This window comes from Oncorhynchus mykiss, chromosome 21 (genome assembly GCF_057628025.1).
Source record: "Oncorhynchus mykiss isolate SJ-2025 chromosome 21, ASM5762802v1, whole genome shotgun sequence".
NCBI lineage: Eukaryota > Metazoa > Chordata > Actinopteri > Salmoniformes > Salmonidae > Oncorhynchus > Oncorhynchus mykiss.
This window is the reverse complement of record NC_143042.1, coordinates 37,930,001-37,947,500: the sequence shown is the minus strand read 5'-3', so window position 1 is coordinate 37,947,500 and position 17,500 is coordinate 37,930,001. Positions and strand designations below refer to the sequence as shown.

General features: G+C 51.4%; 1 protein-coding gene across 2 annotated transcripts in view; it reads left to right on the top strand.

Annotated features, from left to right (window-relative positions):
- The window catches only part of dnah2 (dynein, axonemal, heavy chain 2), a 234,031-nt gene that overhangs the window by 112,431 nt on the left and 104,100 nt on the right, over positions 1-17,500 (top strand). For both annotated transcript variants that reach the window (XM_036957925.2, XM_090214597.1), the window contains exons 39-42: positions 367-494; positions 13,929-14,081; positions 15,249-15,374; positions 16,270-16,488. In XM_036957925.2, coding sequence (XP_036813820.2) covers positions 367-494; positions 13,929-14,081; positions 15,249-15,374; positions 16,270-16,488 — 626 coding nt within the window. The remainder of the gene's footprint in view (positions 1-366; positions 495-13,928; positions 14,082-15,248; positions 15,375-16,269; positions 16,489-17,500) is intronic.

The following is a 17,500-nucleotide window of genomic DNA, read 5'->3' as shown; positions in this document are numbered from 1 at the left end:
TCTCATTGATATCCATTCAGGAATGAGGATTTCCATTTGAGTCATCTAGAAGATGCTCTTATCCAGAGGGACTTACAGTTAGTGCATTCATATTAAAATAGCTAGGTGGGACAACCACAAGTAAATTTTTTCCTCAATAAAGTAGCTATCAGAACTAGTAAGGGGGAAAGAGTCAAGTGTGAGTGTTAGTTCACTAAAGCCTAGCTTACTTCAAGTTAGAATCACTGTCACATTTCTAAAACGGATTTAGTGTGTGTTCGAGAGAAGGGGAAAGAGAGGGGAAGAAAGAGTGAAAGGGGAGACAGAGAGAGGGGGGATAGAGTGAGAGAGATATCATGTGTTAATAAGAGTTCTCTCCATCTCCAGGCTATGCTGGTCGTACAGAGTTGCCTGACAACTTGAAGTCCATGTTCAGGCCTATCTCCATGGTGGTACCAGACTCCACCCTCATCGCTGAGATCACCCTGTTCGGAGAGGGATTCAACAACTGCAAGGTAATACAAGTACAGAGGGAGGAATGGAGGGAAGGAGGAATGGAGGGAGGGAGGAATGGATGGAAGGAGGAATGGAGGGAGGAATGGAGGGAGGGAGGACTGGAGGGAGGACTGGAGGGAGGACTGGAGGGAGGAATGGAGGGAGGAATAGAGGGAGGAATGGAGGGAAGGAGGAATGGAGAGAGGGAGGAATGGATGGAAGGAGGAATGGAGGGAGGAATGGAGGGACAAATGGAGGGAAGGAGGAATGGAGGGAGGAATGGAGGGAAGGAGGAATGGAGGGACGAATGGAGGGAGGGAGGAATGGAGGGAGGGACGAATGGAGGGTGGGAGGAATGGAGGGAGGGACGAATGGAGGGACGAATGGAGGGAGGGAGGACTGGAGGGAGGAATGGAGGGAGGAATGGAGGAATGGAGGGAGGAATGGATGGAGGGAGGAATGGAGGGACGAATGGAGGGAGGGAGGACTGGAGGGAGGAATGGAGGGAGGGAGAAATGGAGGGAGGGAGGGAGGGAGGAATGGAGGGAGGGAGGAATGGAGGGAGGGAGGAATGGAGGGAGGAATGGAGGGAGGAATGGAGGGAGGGAGAAATGGAGGGAGGGAGGAATGGAGGGAGGGAGGAATGGAGGGAGGGAGGAATGGAGGGAGGATGGAGGAGTGGAGGGAGGGAGGAATGGAGGGAGGAATGGAGGGAGGAATGGAGGAGTGGAGGGAGGGAGGAATGGAGGGTGGGAGGAATGGAGGGTGGGAGGAATGGAGGGAGGGAGGAATGGAGGGAGGACTGGAGGGAGGAATGGAGGGAGGAATAGAGGGAAGGAGGAATGGATGGAGGGAGGAATGGAGGGAGGAATGGAGGGAGGGAGGAATGGAGGGACGAATGGAGGGAGGGAGGACTGGAGGGAGGAATGAAGGGAGGGAGGACTGGAGGGAGGGAGAGAGGAATGGAGGGAGGGAGAAAAGGAGGGAGAAATGGAGGGAGGGAGGGAGGAATGGAGGGAGGGAGGGAGGAATGGATGGAGGAATGGATGGAGGGAGGAATGGAGGGAGGAATGGATGGAGGGAGGGAGGGAGGAATGGAGGAATGGAGGTAGGAATGGAGGGAGGAATGGATGGAGGGAGGGAGGATTGGAGGGAGGGAGGGAGGAATGGAGGGAGGGAGGAATGGAGGGAGGAATGGATGGAGGGAGGAATGGAGGAATGGATGGAGGGAAGAATGGATGGAGGGAGGAATGGATGGAGGGAGGATTGGAGGTAGGAATGGATAGAGGAATGGAGGGAGGATTGGAGGGAGGGAGGGAGGAATGGAGGGAGGAATGGAGGGAGGAATGGATGGAGGGAGGGAGGAATGGAGGAGGGAGGGAGGGAGGAATGGAGGGAGGAATGGATGGATGGAGGAATGAATGGAGGGAGGAATGAAGGGAGGAATGGAGGGCGGAATGGATGGAGGGAGGAATGGAGGGAGGGAGGAATGGAGGAATGGAGGGAGGAATGGAGGGAGGGAGGAATGGAGTAATGGAGGGAGGAACGGAGGGAGGGAGGAACGGAGGGAGGGATGGAGGAATGGAGGGAGGGAGGAATGGAGGGTGGGAGGAATGGAGGGTGGGAGGAATGGAGGGTGGGAGGAATGGAGGGAGGGAGGAATGGAGGGAGGGAGGAATGGAGGGAGGGAGGAATGGAGGGTGGGAGGAATGGAGGGAGGGTGGGAGGAATGGAGGGAGGGAGGAATGGAGGGTGGGAGGAATGGAGGGAGGGAGGAATGGAGGGAGGGTGGGAGGAATGGAGGGAGGGTGGGAGGAATGGAGGGAGGGTGGGAGGAATGGAGGGAGGGAGGGAGGAATGGAGGGAGGGTGGGAGGAATGGAGGGAGGGTGGGAGGAATGGAGGGAGGGAGGAATGGAGGGAGGGTGGGAGGAATGGAGGGAGGGTGGGAGGAATGGAGGGAGGGAGGGAGGAATGGAGGGAGGAATGGAGGAATGGAATGAGGGAGTGACAGAGACTTTTATGTTCAAGGTAATAACACTACGTAAATGACAAGGGACAGGGTTTTTTCTTGAACAAAAAATTCTAGACCTTAGTGTTGCTTCTTAATGCCTGAAGAGTATTTCCTGACCATAGGGCCTAGAGTTTGTCCTGCTTAGCTCACAGGAAGCCCTGGAAAAACTCCTGGCCCTAACTATGATACTACAAGATAGTACTGTAATATCTACTATTTCACTGTGTCTGAAAAACCTACTTGCCCACTGTGTCTGTTAACTAAATGAACAAGATATTCATTTTCCATATAAGTTTGTCAGTTTAAAGAATTGCACTGGTGGTAGGTATATATTCAACACTGTTCGCCCGCAATGCGTGGTGGTTTCTAAAGAATATGTTGTAGAATTATCACTGGCGCGTTAATGAAATATAGACGTTTCTTTTATGTTGAGAGCGAAGCAATCATCAGATGAGATTGAGTTCCCATGGCACTGAAGGATAGATATAGATGCATATCATCAAATCAATCTGGTGGATATTGCATTTACTGTCTCCGCTACGCTGCGTCTCACAAATCTGATGTTACAGGATATGGATTTTACTTTACGTGACGATGACACACAGATATGAATTAGGAACGAGCGCACCAGTGTTTCTGCTGCATTCTTTTAGCTGTGGCGCTGTGCCACGGGAAAATACACATTTTTTGAACACCTACTAGGGTTGTCAAAACGATTACAACAATTCATTGAGTTAATTGCATGGTTTTCTGTGCAATTAACTCGATGAATGCCATTTTTTGAAATTGTTCCCTAAATAAAGATGTTTACATACAAATAATAACGTTGCACTATGTTGTAGGTATAACATCTTTTGATTTTCGGGAAGAAATCAGAAAATAAACTGTATTCTAAGACAATAACAACAGATCAGCCATGTCAGAGTTCATGTTTAAATATCATACAGCTATTAGATCTAGCCGAGGCTACTGATCCATGTTCTTCGACATAAACTAATGTAGCCATCCAGGCTGTATCACATCCGGCCGTGATTGGGAGTGTCATAGGGCGGCTCACATTTGGCCCAGCGTTGGCCGGGGTAGGCCGTCATTGTAAATAAGAATTTGTTTTTAACTGGCTTGCCTAGTAAAATAAAGGTAAAAAAAATATATATATATATATATTGTCACAAGCTGCTACTTGAAGAATTGGGATCATTCAAGACCCACCACCTGGATTCGGGTTCTATGTAGCAAATTTGGAAATTGTGTTTTTTACATCGTAAAAAAGTAGAGACAGAGCTAGAAAATGGTACACTATACAGTATATACAAAAGTATGTGGACACCCCTTCAAATTAGTGGATTTGGCTATTTCAGCCACACCCGTTGCTGGCAGGTGTATACAATTGAGCACACCGCCATGCAATCTCCATAGACAAACATTAACAGTAGAGTGGCCCTACTGAAACTGAAGAACTCAGTGACGTTCAACGTGGCAACGTCAAAGTCCCAAAAAACTACACAGATCATCAAACAACACTGTTTCACGACTCATCAGTGACATGGCAGGAGAAACAATTAATGCTTCGCATACAAGCCAGTGAATTCTATGCGTTACAGCTGGATGAGTCAACAGACGTGGCGGGCCTGGCACAGCTCCTGGTATATGTCTGTTACGTTTATGGGGGGGTCAATTAATGAAGACATCCTCTTCTGCACACCACTGGAAACCAGGCCAACATGAGAGGATATTTTTAAAGTACTGGGTGATGAGTTTCTCACACAACTGGCCTATCTGGGTGATGTTTTTTCTCGCCTGAATGATCTGAATCTGGGATTACAGGGAATCTTCGCAACTATATTCAATGTGTGGGACAAAATTGAGGCTATGATTAAGAAGTTGGAGCTCTTCTCTGTCTGCATTAACAAGGACAACACACAGGTCTTCCGTCATTATATGATTATTTGTGTGCAAATGAACTTACGGACAACGTCAAATGTGATATAGTGAAGCACCTGAGTGAGTTGGGTGCGCAATTACGCAGGTACTTTCCCGATGGCACAAACAAACAGATGGCACAAACAACTTGATCCATTATCCCTTTCATGCCCTGCCTCCAGTCCACTTGCCGATATCTGAACAAGAGAGCCTCATTGAAATTGCAACAAGCGGTTCTCTGAAAATGTTATTTAATCAGAAGCCACTGTCATATTTCTGGATTGGGCTGCGCTCAGAGTATCCTGCCTTGGCAAATCGCGCTGTTAAGACACTGATGCCCTTTGCAACCACGAACCTATGTGAGAGTGGATTCTCAGCCCTCACTAGCATGAAAAGTAAATACAGCCACACACAGACTGCAGGTAGCTAAAGCTAACCAAATAGGTTCAATGTTAGCTAGCTAGCTAACATTAGGCTATAACTAGCATTTAAAATGGCTTTCTGGGATACAAATAATATTACTACACAGATCATTCACTTAACATTAGCTAGCTAGCTAACAGTACGCTTTAACTTGCAATGAAAACGATTTTCTAACAACATAATAAAGTGTAGCTAGACTGGTATACATGATAAATGATTCTAACTGTCATGGATGCCATGGTTTCCCTTAGTTTGAAGATGTTTTATACAACATCCTTCTATGTTCTGTTTTTGACCCCCCTCAGCATTTGCATAATCTCTTTGCTTCCACCAGGCATTCCACTGATTTTAAAACTCTTGTCAACTTCTTCTGTGACAACAACACTGTTGATCGCCGTTTCTTCCCCATCACGGACATCAGAAGACTCTACAATGTCTGGTTCAATTCAAACGTTTCTACCTAAATCAGGGATTTCCTCATCGACTGATTCATTTTCAGAGTCCGAGCGAGTCAGCATGCCACGATCGTCCTCCAGAAAGTAGTCCATCACAGCGTTTTCCCGCTGATCTGTGTCGATAGCGCCTGTTAAATTCAGGGCAACAATGTTGAGAGCAGTAGCAACACCTTTTGAAGTTCTTCATGATACCTTTCAAAAAAAAAGCTGCAGTAGAAAGGATGATCTACACATACTGAGCAGCTCATGTTATAGACAGAAGCACGCTACATGGCAGACCAATCAAAACTCATCTCTCGGCATGTCCAGCCCACCCATTATCTCAGCCAATCATGTCTAGTGGGAAGGTTCCTGTGTTTTTCCGTGGCTAAACCAACTAGGCTCGTAATTTAACAATTTTATTGGTGTTTACCGATGGCATACACACTTGTTATTAAGGCACATGAAAGTTCACATGTTCCAGAAGGCATTTCTGCCAAAAAAACGCATAAAAAAAAACATTTAGAATGTTCAAATGCCTCTCCTGTGAAATAGTGATGTGCGACAAATGCCTAGCTTCCTGAAAAGGGTCACATTTGCTTAAATCTTAGCTAAATGGAATGGATGTCCTGTTCTGAATAAAATCATTGTGGGAAATTCCAAGAGGAATTCAGCCATGGCATTGTAAACATTCTTGTTTGGTTAGCTAGCTAATGTTATCTTGCTATCGAAAGAAACACCTGGGAATGTGTTTATGATTGAACCTCCTGTAAGTTTTCCTTCAAAATGGTTGCTCAAAGCTGTGCACGTAGTGGATGTTCAAGCGCCACTAGAGAGATAGACGGTTGTACAGCGGCTGCTGGCGGCACAGACTGAGAGCGCACATGCACACGCACATTGAGTATTGTGCTTGAAAGGGTTGTGTGTTGTGGTGTTGCACTTCAATTTTATTATTAATAAAAAAAAAAAAAATGTACCCCTTTTTCTCCCCATGTCACGTTCTGACCTCTATTTCCTTTGTTTTTGTATTTATTTAGTATGGTCAGGGCGTGAGTTGGGTGGGCAGTCTATGTTTGTTTTTCTATGTTTTGGTCTAGTTCTATGTTCGGCCTGATATGGTTCTCAATCAGAGGCAGGTGTTCGTCATTGTCTCTGATTGGGAACCATATTTAGGTAGCCTGGGTTTCACTGTGTGTTTGTGGGTGATTGTTCCTGTTTTTGTGTTTGCACCAGACAGGGCTGTTTTGAGTTCTCACGTTTCTTGTTTTTTTCCGTTAGTTTGTTCATGTATAGTGTCGTCAATAAATACAATGAACAACCACCACGCTGCGCTTTGGTCCGCCTCTACTTCACAAGAAGAGAATCGTTACAGAATCACCCACCACAACAGGACCAAGCGGTGTGGTAATGGGCAAAGGAGAAAGCAGCAGCAGGAGCAGCGCGAGGAGGTATGGACATGGGTGGACGAATTAGACGGTAAAGGACCTTGGGCTCAGCCAGGAGAATATCGCCGCCCCAAGGAAGAACGGGAGGCGGCGAAAGCGGAGAGGCGCTGGTACGAGGAGGCAGCGCGGCGTCGTGGATGGAAGCCCGGGAGTCAGCCCCAAAAATTTCTTGGGGGGGGGCTAACAGGGAGTATGGCTACGCCAGGTAGGAGACCTGAGCCAACTTCCTGTGGTTACCGGGGGGCTAGAGAGACCGGGCAGGCACCGTGTTATGCTGTGGAGCGCACGGTGTCCCCAGTGCGGGTGCACAGCCCGGTGCGGTACATTCCAGCTCCGCGTATCGGCCGGGCTAGAGTGGGCATCGAGCCAAGTGCCATGAAGCCGGCTCTACGCATCTGGTCTCCAGTGCGTCTCCTTGGGCCGGCTTACATGGCACCAGCCTTGCGCACGGTGTCCCCGGTTCGCCTGCATAGCCCAGTGCGGGCTATTCCACCTCGCCGCACTGGCAGGGCGACCGGGACCATTCAACCGGGTAAGGTTGGGCAGGCTCGGTGCTCAAGAGCTCCAGTGCGCCTGCACGGCCCGGTCTATCCGTCACCACCTCCACACCCCAGCCCTCCGGTGGCAGCTCCCCGTACCAGGCTGTCTCTCCGGCCCATCCGTCCAGAGCCTTCCTCCTCTCCAGCGCTGCCGGAGCCTCCCGCCTGTCCGGCGCCTCTGCCGGAGCCTCCCGCCTGTCCGGCGCCTCTGCCGGAGCCTCCCGCCTGTCCGGCGCCTCTGCCGGAGCCTCCCGCCTGTCCGGCGCCTCTGCCGGAGCCTCCCGCCTGTCCGGCGCCTCTGCCGGAGCCTCCCGCCTGTCCGGCGCCTCTGCCGGAGCCTCCCGCCTGTCCGGCGCCTCTGCCGGAGCCTCCCGCCTGTCCGGCGCCTCTGCCGGAGCCTCCCGCCTGTCCGGCGCCTCTGCCGGAGCCTCCCGCCTGTCCGGCGCCTCTGCCGGAGCCTCCCGCCTGTCCGGCGCCTCTGCCGGAGCTTCCCGTCTGCCCGGCGCCTCTGTCAGAGCTTCGCGTCTGCCCGGCGCCATCGGAGCTTCCCGTCTGCCCAGCGCCGCCAGCGCCGCCCGTCTGCCCAGCGCCGCCAGCGCCGCCCGTCTGCCCAGCGCCGCCAGCGCCGCCCGTCTGCCCAGCGCCGCCAGCGCCGCCCGTCTGCCCAGCGCCGCCAGTGCCGCCCGTCTGCCCAGCGCCGCCCGTCTGCCCAGCGCCGCCAGTGCCGCCCGTCTGCCAGGAGCCGCCAATGCCGCCCGTCAGCCAGGGGCCGCCAGTGCCGCCAGTCAGCCAGGGGCCGCCAGTGCCGCCAGTCAGCCAGGGGCCGCCAGTGCCGCCAGTCAACCAGGGGCCGCCAGTGCCGCCAGTCAACCAGGGGCCGCCAGTGCCGCCAGTCAGCCCAGCGCCAGCGCCGCCAGTCAACCAGGGGCCGCATGCGCCGCCAGTCAGCCAGGGGCCGCCAGTCAGCCAGGGGCCGCCAGTGCCGCCAGTCAGCCAGGGGCCGCTAGAGCCCCTCCGCCCGGAGCAGCTGTCCCTCTGTCCCGAGCAGCTGTCCCTCTGTCCCGAGCAGCTGTCCCTCTGTCCCGAGCAGCTGTCCCTCTGTCCCGAGCAGCTGTCCCTCTGTCCCGAGCAGCTGTCCCTCTGTCCCGAGAAGCTGCCCCTCTGTCCCAAGCAGCCCCTCTGTCCAGTGGGGTCATTGAGAGGGGTGGGCATGGTGAGTAAGCCACGGAGGCGGACAATAAGGCGGACTGAGACAATGGCGAAGTGGGGTCCGCGTCCCGCGCCAGAGCCGCCACCGCGGACAGACGCCCACCCAGACCCTCCCCTATAGGTCAAGGTTTTGCGGCCGGAGTCCGCACCTTTGGGGGGGGGTACTGTCACGTTCTGACCTCTATTTCCTTTGTTTTTGTATTTATTTAGTATGGTCAGGGCGTGAGTTGGGTGGGCAGTCTATGTTTGTTTTTCTATGTTTTGGTCTAGTTCTATGTTCGGCCTGATATGGTTCTCAATCAGAGGCAGGTGTTCGTCATTGTCTCTGATTGGGAACCATATTTAGGTAGCCTGGGTTTCACTGTGTGTTTGTGGGTGATTGTTCCTGTTTTTGTGTTTGCACCAGACAGGGCTGTTTTGAGTTCTCACGTTTCTTGTTTTTTTTCCGTTAGTTTGTTCATGTATAGTGTCGTCAATAAATACAATGAACAACCACCACGCTGCGCTTTGGTCCGCCTCTACTTCACAAGAAGAGAATCGTTACACCCCAATTTCATGGTATCCAATTGTTTAGTAGCTACTATCTTGTCTCATCGCTTCAACTCCCGTAGGGGCTCGGGAGAGACGAAGGTTGAAAGTCATGCGTCCTCCGATACACAACCCAACCAAGCCGCACTACTTCTTAACACAGCACTCATCCAACCCGGAAGCCAGCCGCACCAATGTGTCGGAGGAAACACCGTGCACCTGGCAACCTTGGTTAGCGTGCACTGCGCCCAGCCCGCCACAGGAGTCGCTGGTGAGCGATGAGTCAAGGATATCCCTACCGGCCAAGCCCTCCCTAACCCGGACGACGCTGGGCCAATTGTGCGTCGCCCCACGGACCTCCCGGTTGCGACAGAGCCTGGGTGCGAACCCAGAGTCTCTGGTGGCACAGCTGGCGCTGTAGTACACTGTAGCCCTTAACCACTGCGCCACCCGGGAGGCCCGCCCTCAAATTTTGACCGGTAACTGTAATTACCGTGTTCACTTTTGACTGCCCTAATTTCTACCAAACAAACTTTCAGTTGGTTATGCACATTGGCTTTTCCTCGCTACATAGATCTTCTGTCTGGGTACGACACCGTTCTAAAGGACATCTCGCTCTTTGTGTCACTGTGGCAGCCAGAGACCAAAGAGTTCTGCGTGCCAAAGACAGTGGCCTTGAGACACTGGAGAGACCTGGAGGCGCAGAGACAGCGCGCCAGTCACTGGTACTGAATATAAAATCAAATAAATACATTTAACCTTTATTTAACTAGGCAAGTCAGTTAAGAACAAATTCTTACTTACAATGACGGCCTACCAGGGAACAGTGGGTTAACTGCATTGTTCAGGGGCAGAACGACAGATTTTTTTACCTCGTCAGCTCGGGGATTTGATCCAGCAACCTTTTCAATAAGTATCAACTAGTGGCGTAGAACAGTTCAACTTCTTGCAATTCTACACATTTTGCCATGGGCAGAGAGAAAAACCCTGGAACACCCACACACACACACACACATACACAGATACAGGAAGAAATGTGCACACACACACACACACACACGCTGCCTCGTGCTCTGAGATGAGTGTCAGTGGGATTTGGAGCGCGGCCAGGATGTTATGGGATTATCTACAGTGGGACTCCTATTGAATCGGATGAAGGCATGGAATCATGGCACACACACACACAAACACAAACACACACACAGATCACTGGGACCAGAGCCGGAGCAGGATTAATGCTGACTCACAGGGGGGTTGTGTGTGTGTGTGTGTGTGTGTGTGTATGTGTGTGTGTGTGTGTGCTTGCTTCCGCAGCGTGTGTTTAACAAGATTCAAATTCACTTTTGCACCAGAGCACCCTCCCAGTCCCACCCGCGCTTCAATAACAACCTATAACACACCCCTGAGGCTTCAACACCAACACACACACACACGGCAAACTTTCACCACACTTACCCATGACACCCTTTGTTAACCCCCTAGAGTCGATGTCCGCGCCTCCCGCAAATTCTTTATTAGCATAATAATAAACAATAGCCATAAATGTCCACCAGTTTAAGCTAGAGATATCTTGGTTTTTATGCATTGGATGCGTCTCAATCCACTGATATCACGCTTCCACATCTGCAGTGGAAGGAGACAGAGCTGGAGTGGTGTTTGTCAGACCATGAGATCTCCCGAAAATCAGTCTTCTCCCCAAATCATCTGTAGCATCCAAACGATTTGGCCTACAAACTACTAGTCCCCCCCCCCCCCCCCCGCGAGCGTCTTGGGACTCGTCTGAAGTCGGTACTGCCAACTTCTGTCTGTAGCATGTTTTATGAAATATTTTTTCATATTTATTTATATTAAAAAAAAAACTCAATCAAATAGCTAAATGATCCTTGGTATGACCTTCTTAAAGAAATGCCATATAGTTTAGTAGACCCCCCCCCCCCCCCCCCCCCCAGCTTAGACTGTTATGGGTTAACCTTTATCAAACTTCTCAAACACCCTCCCCATCCACACACAGGCACACACGCCCCAAACAGCAGTGGCGTGTGGTCTCCTGTTGGGAACGGTAATTAACTGCCAGAGAAAAATAGGGGGTGTTAAATGAACACCACAAATAACAGCAGATGAACAAGAGGTGGGAAAGAGACCAGAACACAACACAACCACTCCAGCCCTGGCACAGAGGGAGGGAACAAGGGAGGGAGGGCGAGACGGAGGGAGAGAGACCAGAACACAACACAACCACTCCAGCCCTGGCACAGAGGGAGGGAACAAGGGAGGGAGGGAGAGACGGAGGGAGAGAGACCAGAACACAACACAACCACTCCAGCCCTGGCACAGAGGGAGGGAACAAGGGAGGGAGGGAGAGACGGAGGGAGAGAGACCAGAACACAACACAACCACTCCAGCCCTGGCACAGAGGGAGGGAACAAGGGAGGGAGGGAGAGACGGAGGGAGAGAGACCAGAACACAACACAACCACTCCAGCCCTGGCACAGAGGGAGGGAACAAGGGAGGGAGGTAGAGACGGAGGGAGAGAGACCAGAACACAACACAACCACTCCAGCCCTGGCACAGAGGGAGGGAACAAGAGAGGGAGGGAACAAGGGAGGGAGGGAGAGAGACCAGAACACAACACAACCACTCCAGCCCTGGCACAGAGGGAGGGAACAAGGGAGGGAGGTAGAGACGGAGGGAGGGTGAGAAGGTGGAGGATAAGGAAATATGTAGAAATGGAGAGAGGGAGGAGATACAGACCGACGGAGAGAGGAAAGAAGAGAGGGAGAGGCTGTTCACGCCTGCTTTAAACCACTAACACCCCAATGCCAACCAAGCCCAATGCCAGCTGAACCCAGGCCAACATACACACATCTCAGGTCCCCTTGCCACACACACACACACACACACACACACACACACACCCTCTCACTGCATGTGTGTCAAAGAGATATTGTCCCTGTCCCTGATGGGGTGCTACCATCACCATCACCATCAGAGCCATGCAGAAATAACCCCTATCTCCTGGCATGGGGCTTTTTGGCCTAGGTGTTTGGCCTACTTTGGTCTGCTTTGGCCTGTTTTGAGAGTGAGGAGCGTATTCTGTATTCTGTGAGCTGGAACAGACAGGAAAGAGGATTTGCTTCCCGTGAGCCCATCGTCTGCTCTGCCTTGCATGACAACGCTGTGTGTGTGTGTGTGTGTGCCTGTGCGTATGCATGTTCGTTTGTGTGCGTGTGCGTGTGTGTGTTTGCGTAACTGTGTGCATGAGCGATTGTGTTGTCACTGAAGCGCATGAAGGGAGAAGTGATGAGAACAAGCTGACATGGTAACCCAGGAGCCCTCCATACTCTCTTACACACACACACACACACACACACACACACACACACACACACACACACACACACACACACAAACACACACCAACGCACTCTCACACACACTCACACTACATTACAGTAATGTACACTCACTGTCTTCCTCATATGCTTACTCAAAAGCACACACAAACCCACTGACATCTTTCTCATACATACTCAGATGTTACCTCTCTACGACACACACACACACACACACACACACACACACACACACACACGGCTTCCCTTGCTGAGATAGAAGACTGGAGGACAGGAGGAGCGAGACGAAGGGGTGACCATGTGATGGACGCTCCTCACACACAACACACACACACACAGCCTGCTTGCCAAGAGGGGATCATGACAGCCAGTGTCTGTCAAGCTGTCTGCTGTAGGGCAGGGCATCCTCATAGCGTATTTTCTAGTCTGTCTTTCTCTAGCTGGCAGGCCAGCTAACAGACAGACAGACAGACAGACAGACATGTCTATCTGACACGTTTCACATGACTAGGTTATATGATGATACAACGCCACTAGCTAGGTGACTTTATACACTGAACAAAAATATAAACGTAACATGTAAAGTGTTGGTCCCATGTTTCATGAGCTGAAATAAAGGATCCCAGATATTTTCCATACGCACAAAAAGCTTATTTCTCTCAAATTTTGTCCACAAATTTGCCAAGATAATCCATTCACCTGACAGGTGTGGCATATCAAGAAGCTGATTAAACAGCATGATAATTACACAGGTGCACCGTGCACTGGGGACAATAAAAGGCCACTCAATGTGCAGTTTTATCACACAACACAATGCCACAGATGTTTTGAGGGAGCGTGCAACTGGCATGCCTACTGCAGGAATGTCCACCATAGCTTTTGCCAAATAATTGAATGTTCATTTCTCTACCAAAATCGCTTTAGAGAATTTGGCAGTGCGTCCAACCGGGCCTCTCAACCGCAGAGGACATGTATTGTGTCATGTGGGCGAAGAGTTTGTTCACAATGTTGACATCAGCAGAGTGCCCCATAGTGGTGGTGGGGTTATGGTATTGGCAGGCATAAGCTACAGACAACGAACACAATTGTATTTTATAGATGGGGAATTTAAATGCACAAAAATGCTGTGACAAATTCCTGAGGCCCATTGTGAGGCCATTTTTTAAGGGTTCTGTGACCAATAGATGCATATCTGTATTCCCAGTCATATGAAATCCATAGATTAGGGCCTAATTAATTTATTTCAATTGGCTGATCTCCTCATATGAACTCTAACTCAGTGAAAACTTGTAAATTGTTACAGTTATATTTTTGTTCTGTTTGGCCAGGGTAGGCCGTCATAGTAAGTAAGAGTTTGTTCTTAACTGACTTGCCTAGTTAAATAAAGGTTAAATTAAAATATGAGAGGCCTATCCTTCACGCTATGCTCTAGGGTCATTAAGTAGTGATGGGTAGATGTGGTTACTGACTCCATTTCTCTTTCTTCTATTTCTGCCCCCCTCTATCTTCCCCTCTCCTCCTCTTCCTTTTCCTCTCTCGCTCCCATCCTATCTTTCATGCTCTCCCCCCCCCCCTTGCTTCTCTCTCCAGCTGCTGGCTAAGAAGGTATTCACCCTGTACTCTCTGGCAGTGCAGCAGCTGTCGAAACAAGACCACTATGACTTTGGCTTGCGTGCCCTGACCTCGCTGCTCCGCTACGCTGGCAAGAAGAGACGTGTCTGCCCCGACGTGGCCGACGAGGAGGTACAGTGAACCGACTCACTTCAACTGACCAGGGTATACAGTAACAGCAGTGCAACTGACTGCAGAGAACTACACAGCTATACTTCTGCTCACCTTCCAGCATTGGGTTCAATTTGATGACCTGTGAGTCCATTTCTAGAGAGGAAGATAAAAAGTCTTAAGAGACAGAGTCTGGTAGGCAGGCGGGCGGGCGGGCGGGCGGGCGGGCGTCAGAGAGCAAAAGAAAGAAAGAAATCTCCATTTGAATAAATTGTCCAACAGCACTTTTCTGTTAATCTCCTGAATAGACCTGTAATTCAATCCATCTGCCCTCTGTGTGTGTGTGTGTGTGTGTGTGTGTGTGTGTGTGTGTGTGTGTGTGTGTGTGTGTGTGTGTGTGTGTGTGTGTGTGTGTGTGTGTGTGTGTGTGTGTGTGTGTGTGTGTGTGTGTGTGTGTGTGTGTGTGTTTGAGAGACACAGAATGCAGATGAGAGTTTTACACCATAAAAGTGTGCCTAACACCTGAAGGGGTGCCTAACACCTGAAGGGGTGCCTGACACCTGAAGGGGTGCCTGACACCTGAAGGGGTGCCTGACACCTGAAGGGGTGCCTAACACCTGAAGGGGTGCCTAACACCTGAAGGGGTGCCTGACACCTGAAGGGGTGCCTAACACCTGAAGGGGTGCCTGACACCTGAAGGGGTGCCTAACACCTGAAGGGGTGCCTAACACCTGAAGGGGTGCCTGACACCTGAAGGGGTGCCTGACACCTGAAGGGGTGCCTGACACCTGAAGGGGTGCCTGACACCTGAAGGGGTGCCTAACACCTGAAGGGGTGCCTAACACCTGAAGGGGTGCCTGACACCTGAAGGGGTACCTGACACGGTGATTAAAAAAATGTATCAAAGAGGACAAGAAAAGGAAACTTGAAAAGGATTCATCTTTTACCTGATAGCAAGCTTCAGTCGTTCCTCTGTACTTTTGTATAAATTCACAGTTCCTCGCATTTGTTAAGTTTCTGTTGATGTTGTAAAAGTTAATTCGGTGGTGATTGAACGAGCACCTTGTGTACAGTTGAGTTGACGTACAGTTGTATTTAAAGTCAATTCATGTTAAAGACAGAAAACTAGACCTTGCTGTGGCTCAAACAGGATGTGATGTCACCCCCTGACCTCTTACCCCTGATCAGATCCTGCTGATGTCTATGAAAGACATGAACATCGCGAAGCTGGCCTCCGTCGACCTGCCGCTGTTCAACGGAATCATCCAGGACCTCTTCCCCGCAGTGGAGACCCCTACTATCGACTACGGAAAGGTACCTATGCACACACACACACACACACACACACCTCCCCGCCATGGAAATCCCCACCGGTAGTGAAACATAAAGTGGCTTCCCAGTTTTGTTGGAGCTTGTCAAAGCAGATGGACGTAATGCATTAACTAATGAACGAGTCTCTGAGAACTACAAGTTCTCTGCTTCAGGAAACGGACACTCACTGTGCTTTTGTCTGATGATGTGGGGGTGGGGGTGGGGGGACACATACACGTTAGCGGTCTGGTGAACCCGTGGTGGGACTGAGGAGTGGGGGAGCGAAACACTTCTGGAGAGCTGTCATTCCATCCACCCATCCTTCCATCTCTCTACTCCCCCCCCCCCTCTCTCTCCCCCTCACTCTCTCGCTCTCTTCCTCTCTCTCCACACGCGACTGCCGTCTCTAAAATGTGCCATCTGCTTTTCACACTACCGAGACGTGAGTGAGCCAAGTTGACAAATGCCGCATCACATCTCCATAAATAATTCAGTGTGTTGAGCTGCTCCACTCTGCATGTTGTGTGTGTGTGTGTGTGGAGAGAGAGAGAGCGAGGCTGATATTTATTCATCTAGCTGTTTATTTGGTCTGCTTATAAACAGTCTCTCCCAGTCCCACTGGTACAGGTGCATGAATCGGGAGGGGTTGGGAGGTTGGGGTAGAGATAAATACTCTGAAATGTTTACATTGTTGCGTTGTAAATACACTGAATGCTTGTGTTGGTCAGCGTTGTTCAGATGTATAATTCAGACCCTCTGACTGCTCTGTACCACATGCCCCAGGGCAGACCTGGCCTCAGCTAGTAGCCCTGAATACTGTTTCACTAACTCTGTCTATCCCTCCCGCTGTCTCTGTATCTGCTTCTCTCTCTCCATCCATCCCTTCCTCTCCCCGAAGCTGCGAGAGACGATCGAGGCGGAGCTGCGGCAGGCCTGTCTGCAGGTGACCCCCTTCACCCTGACCAAGGTCATCCAGCTGTACGAGACCAAGAACTCCAGACACTCCACCATGATCGTGGGCAAGACGGGCAGCGGCAAGACGGTCACCTGGAGGACCCTGCAGAGCACCCTGACGACCATGCACCGCAAGGGAGAGCCCGGGTTCAACCTGGTCCGGGTACGTCTTGTCTGTCTGTCTGGTCCGTCCGTCTGTCTGGTCCCTCTCTCTGGTCTGTCTGTCTGTCTGGTCCCTCTCTCTGGTCCGTCCGTCTGTCTGGTCCCTCTCTCTGGTCTGTCTTTCTGTCTGGTCCCTCCCTCTGGTCTGTCTGTCTGTCTGGTCCCTCTCTCTGGTCTGTCTGTCTGTCTGGTCCCTCTCTCTGGTCCGTCCGTCTGTCTGGTCCCTCTCTCTGGTCTGTCTTTCTGTCTGGTCCGTCCGTCTGTCTGGTCCCTCTCTCTGGTCTGTCTGTCTGTCTGGTCCCTCTCTCTGGTCCGTCCGTCTGTCTGGTCCCTCTCTCTGGTCTGTCTTTCTGTCTGGTCCCTCTCTCTGGTCTGTCTGTCTGGTCCCTCCCTCTGGGCCGTCTGTGTCTGTCTGGTCCCTCCCGCTGGCCCGTCTGTCTGTCTGGTACCTCCCGCTGGTCGGTCCGTCTGTCTGTCTGGTCCCTCCCTCTGGTCCGTCTGTCTGTCTGGTCCCTCTCTCTGGTCCGTCTGTCTGTCTGGTCCCTCTCTCTGGTCCGTCTGTCTGTCTGGTCCCTCTCTCTGGTCCGTCTGTCTGTCTGTCTGGTTCCTCTCTCTGGTTCGTCTGTCTTTCTGGTCCCTCTCTCTGGTCCATCTGTCTGTCTGGTCCCTCTCTCTGGTCCGTCTGTCTGTCTGGTCCGTCTGTCTGTCTGGTCCCTCTCTCTGGTCCGTCTGTCTGTCTGGTCCCTCTCTCTGGTCCGTCTGTCTGTCTGTCTGGTTCCTCTCTCTGGTCCGTCCGTCTGTCTGTCTGTCTGGTTTCTCTCTCTGGTCCGTCTGTCTGTCTGTCTGGTCCCTCTCTCTGGTCCGCCTGTCTGTCTGGTCCCCCTCTCTAGTCCGTCTGTCTGGTCCCTCTCTCTGGTCCGTCTGTCTGTCTGTCGGTCTGTCTGGTCCCTCTCTCTGGTCCGTCTGTCGGTCTGGTTCCTCTCTCTGGTCCGTCCGTCTGTCTGTCTGGTTTC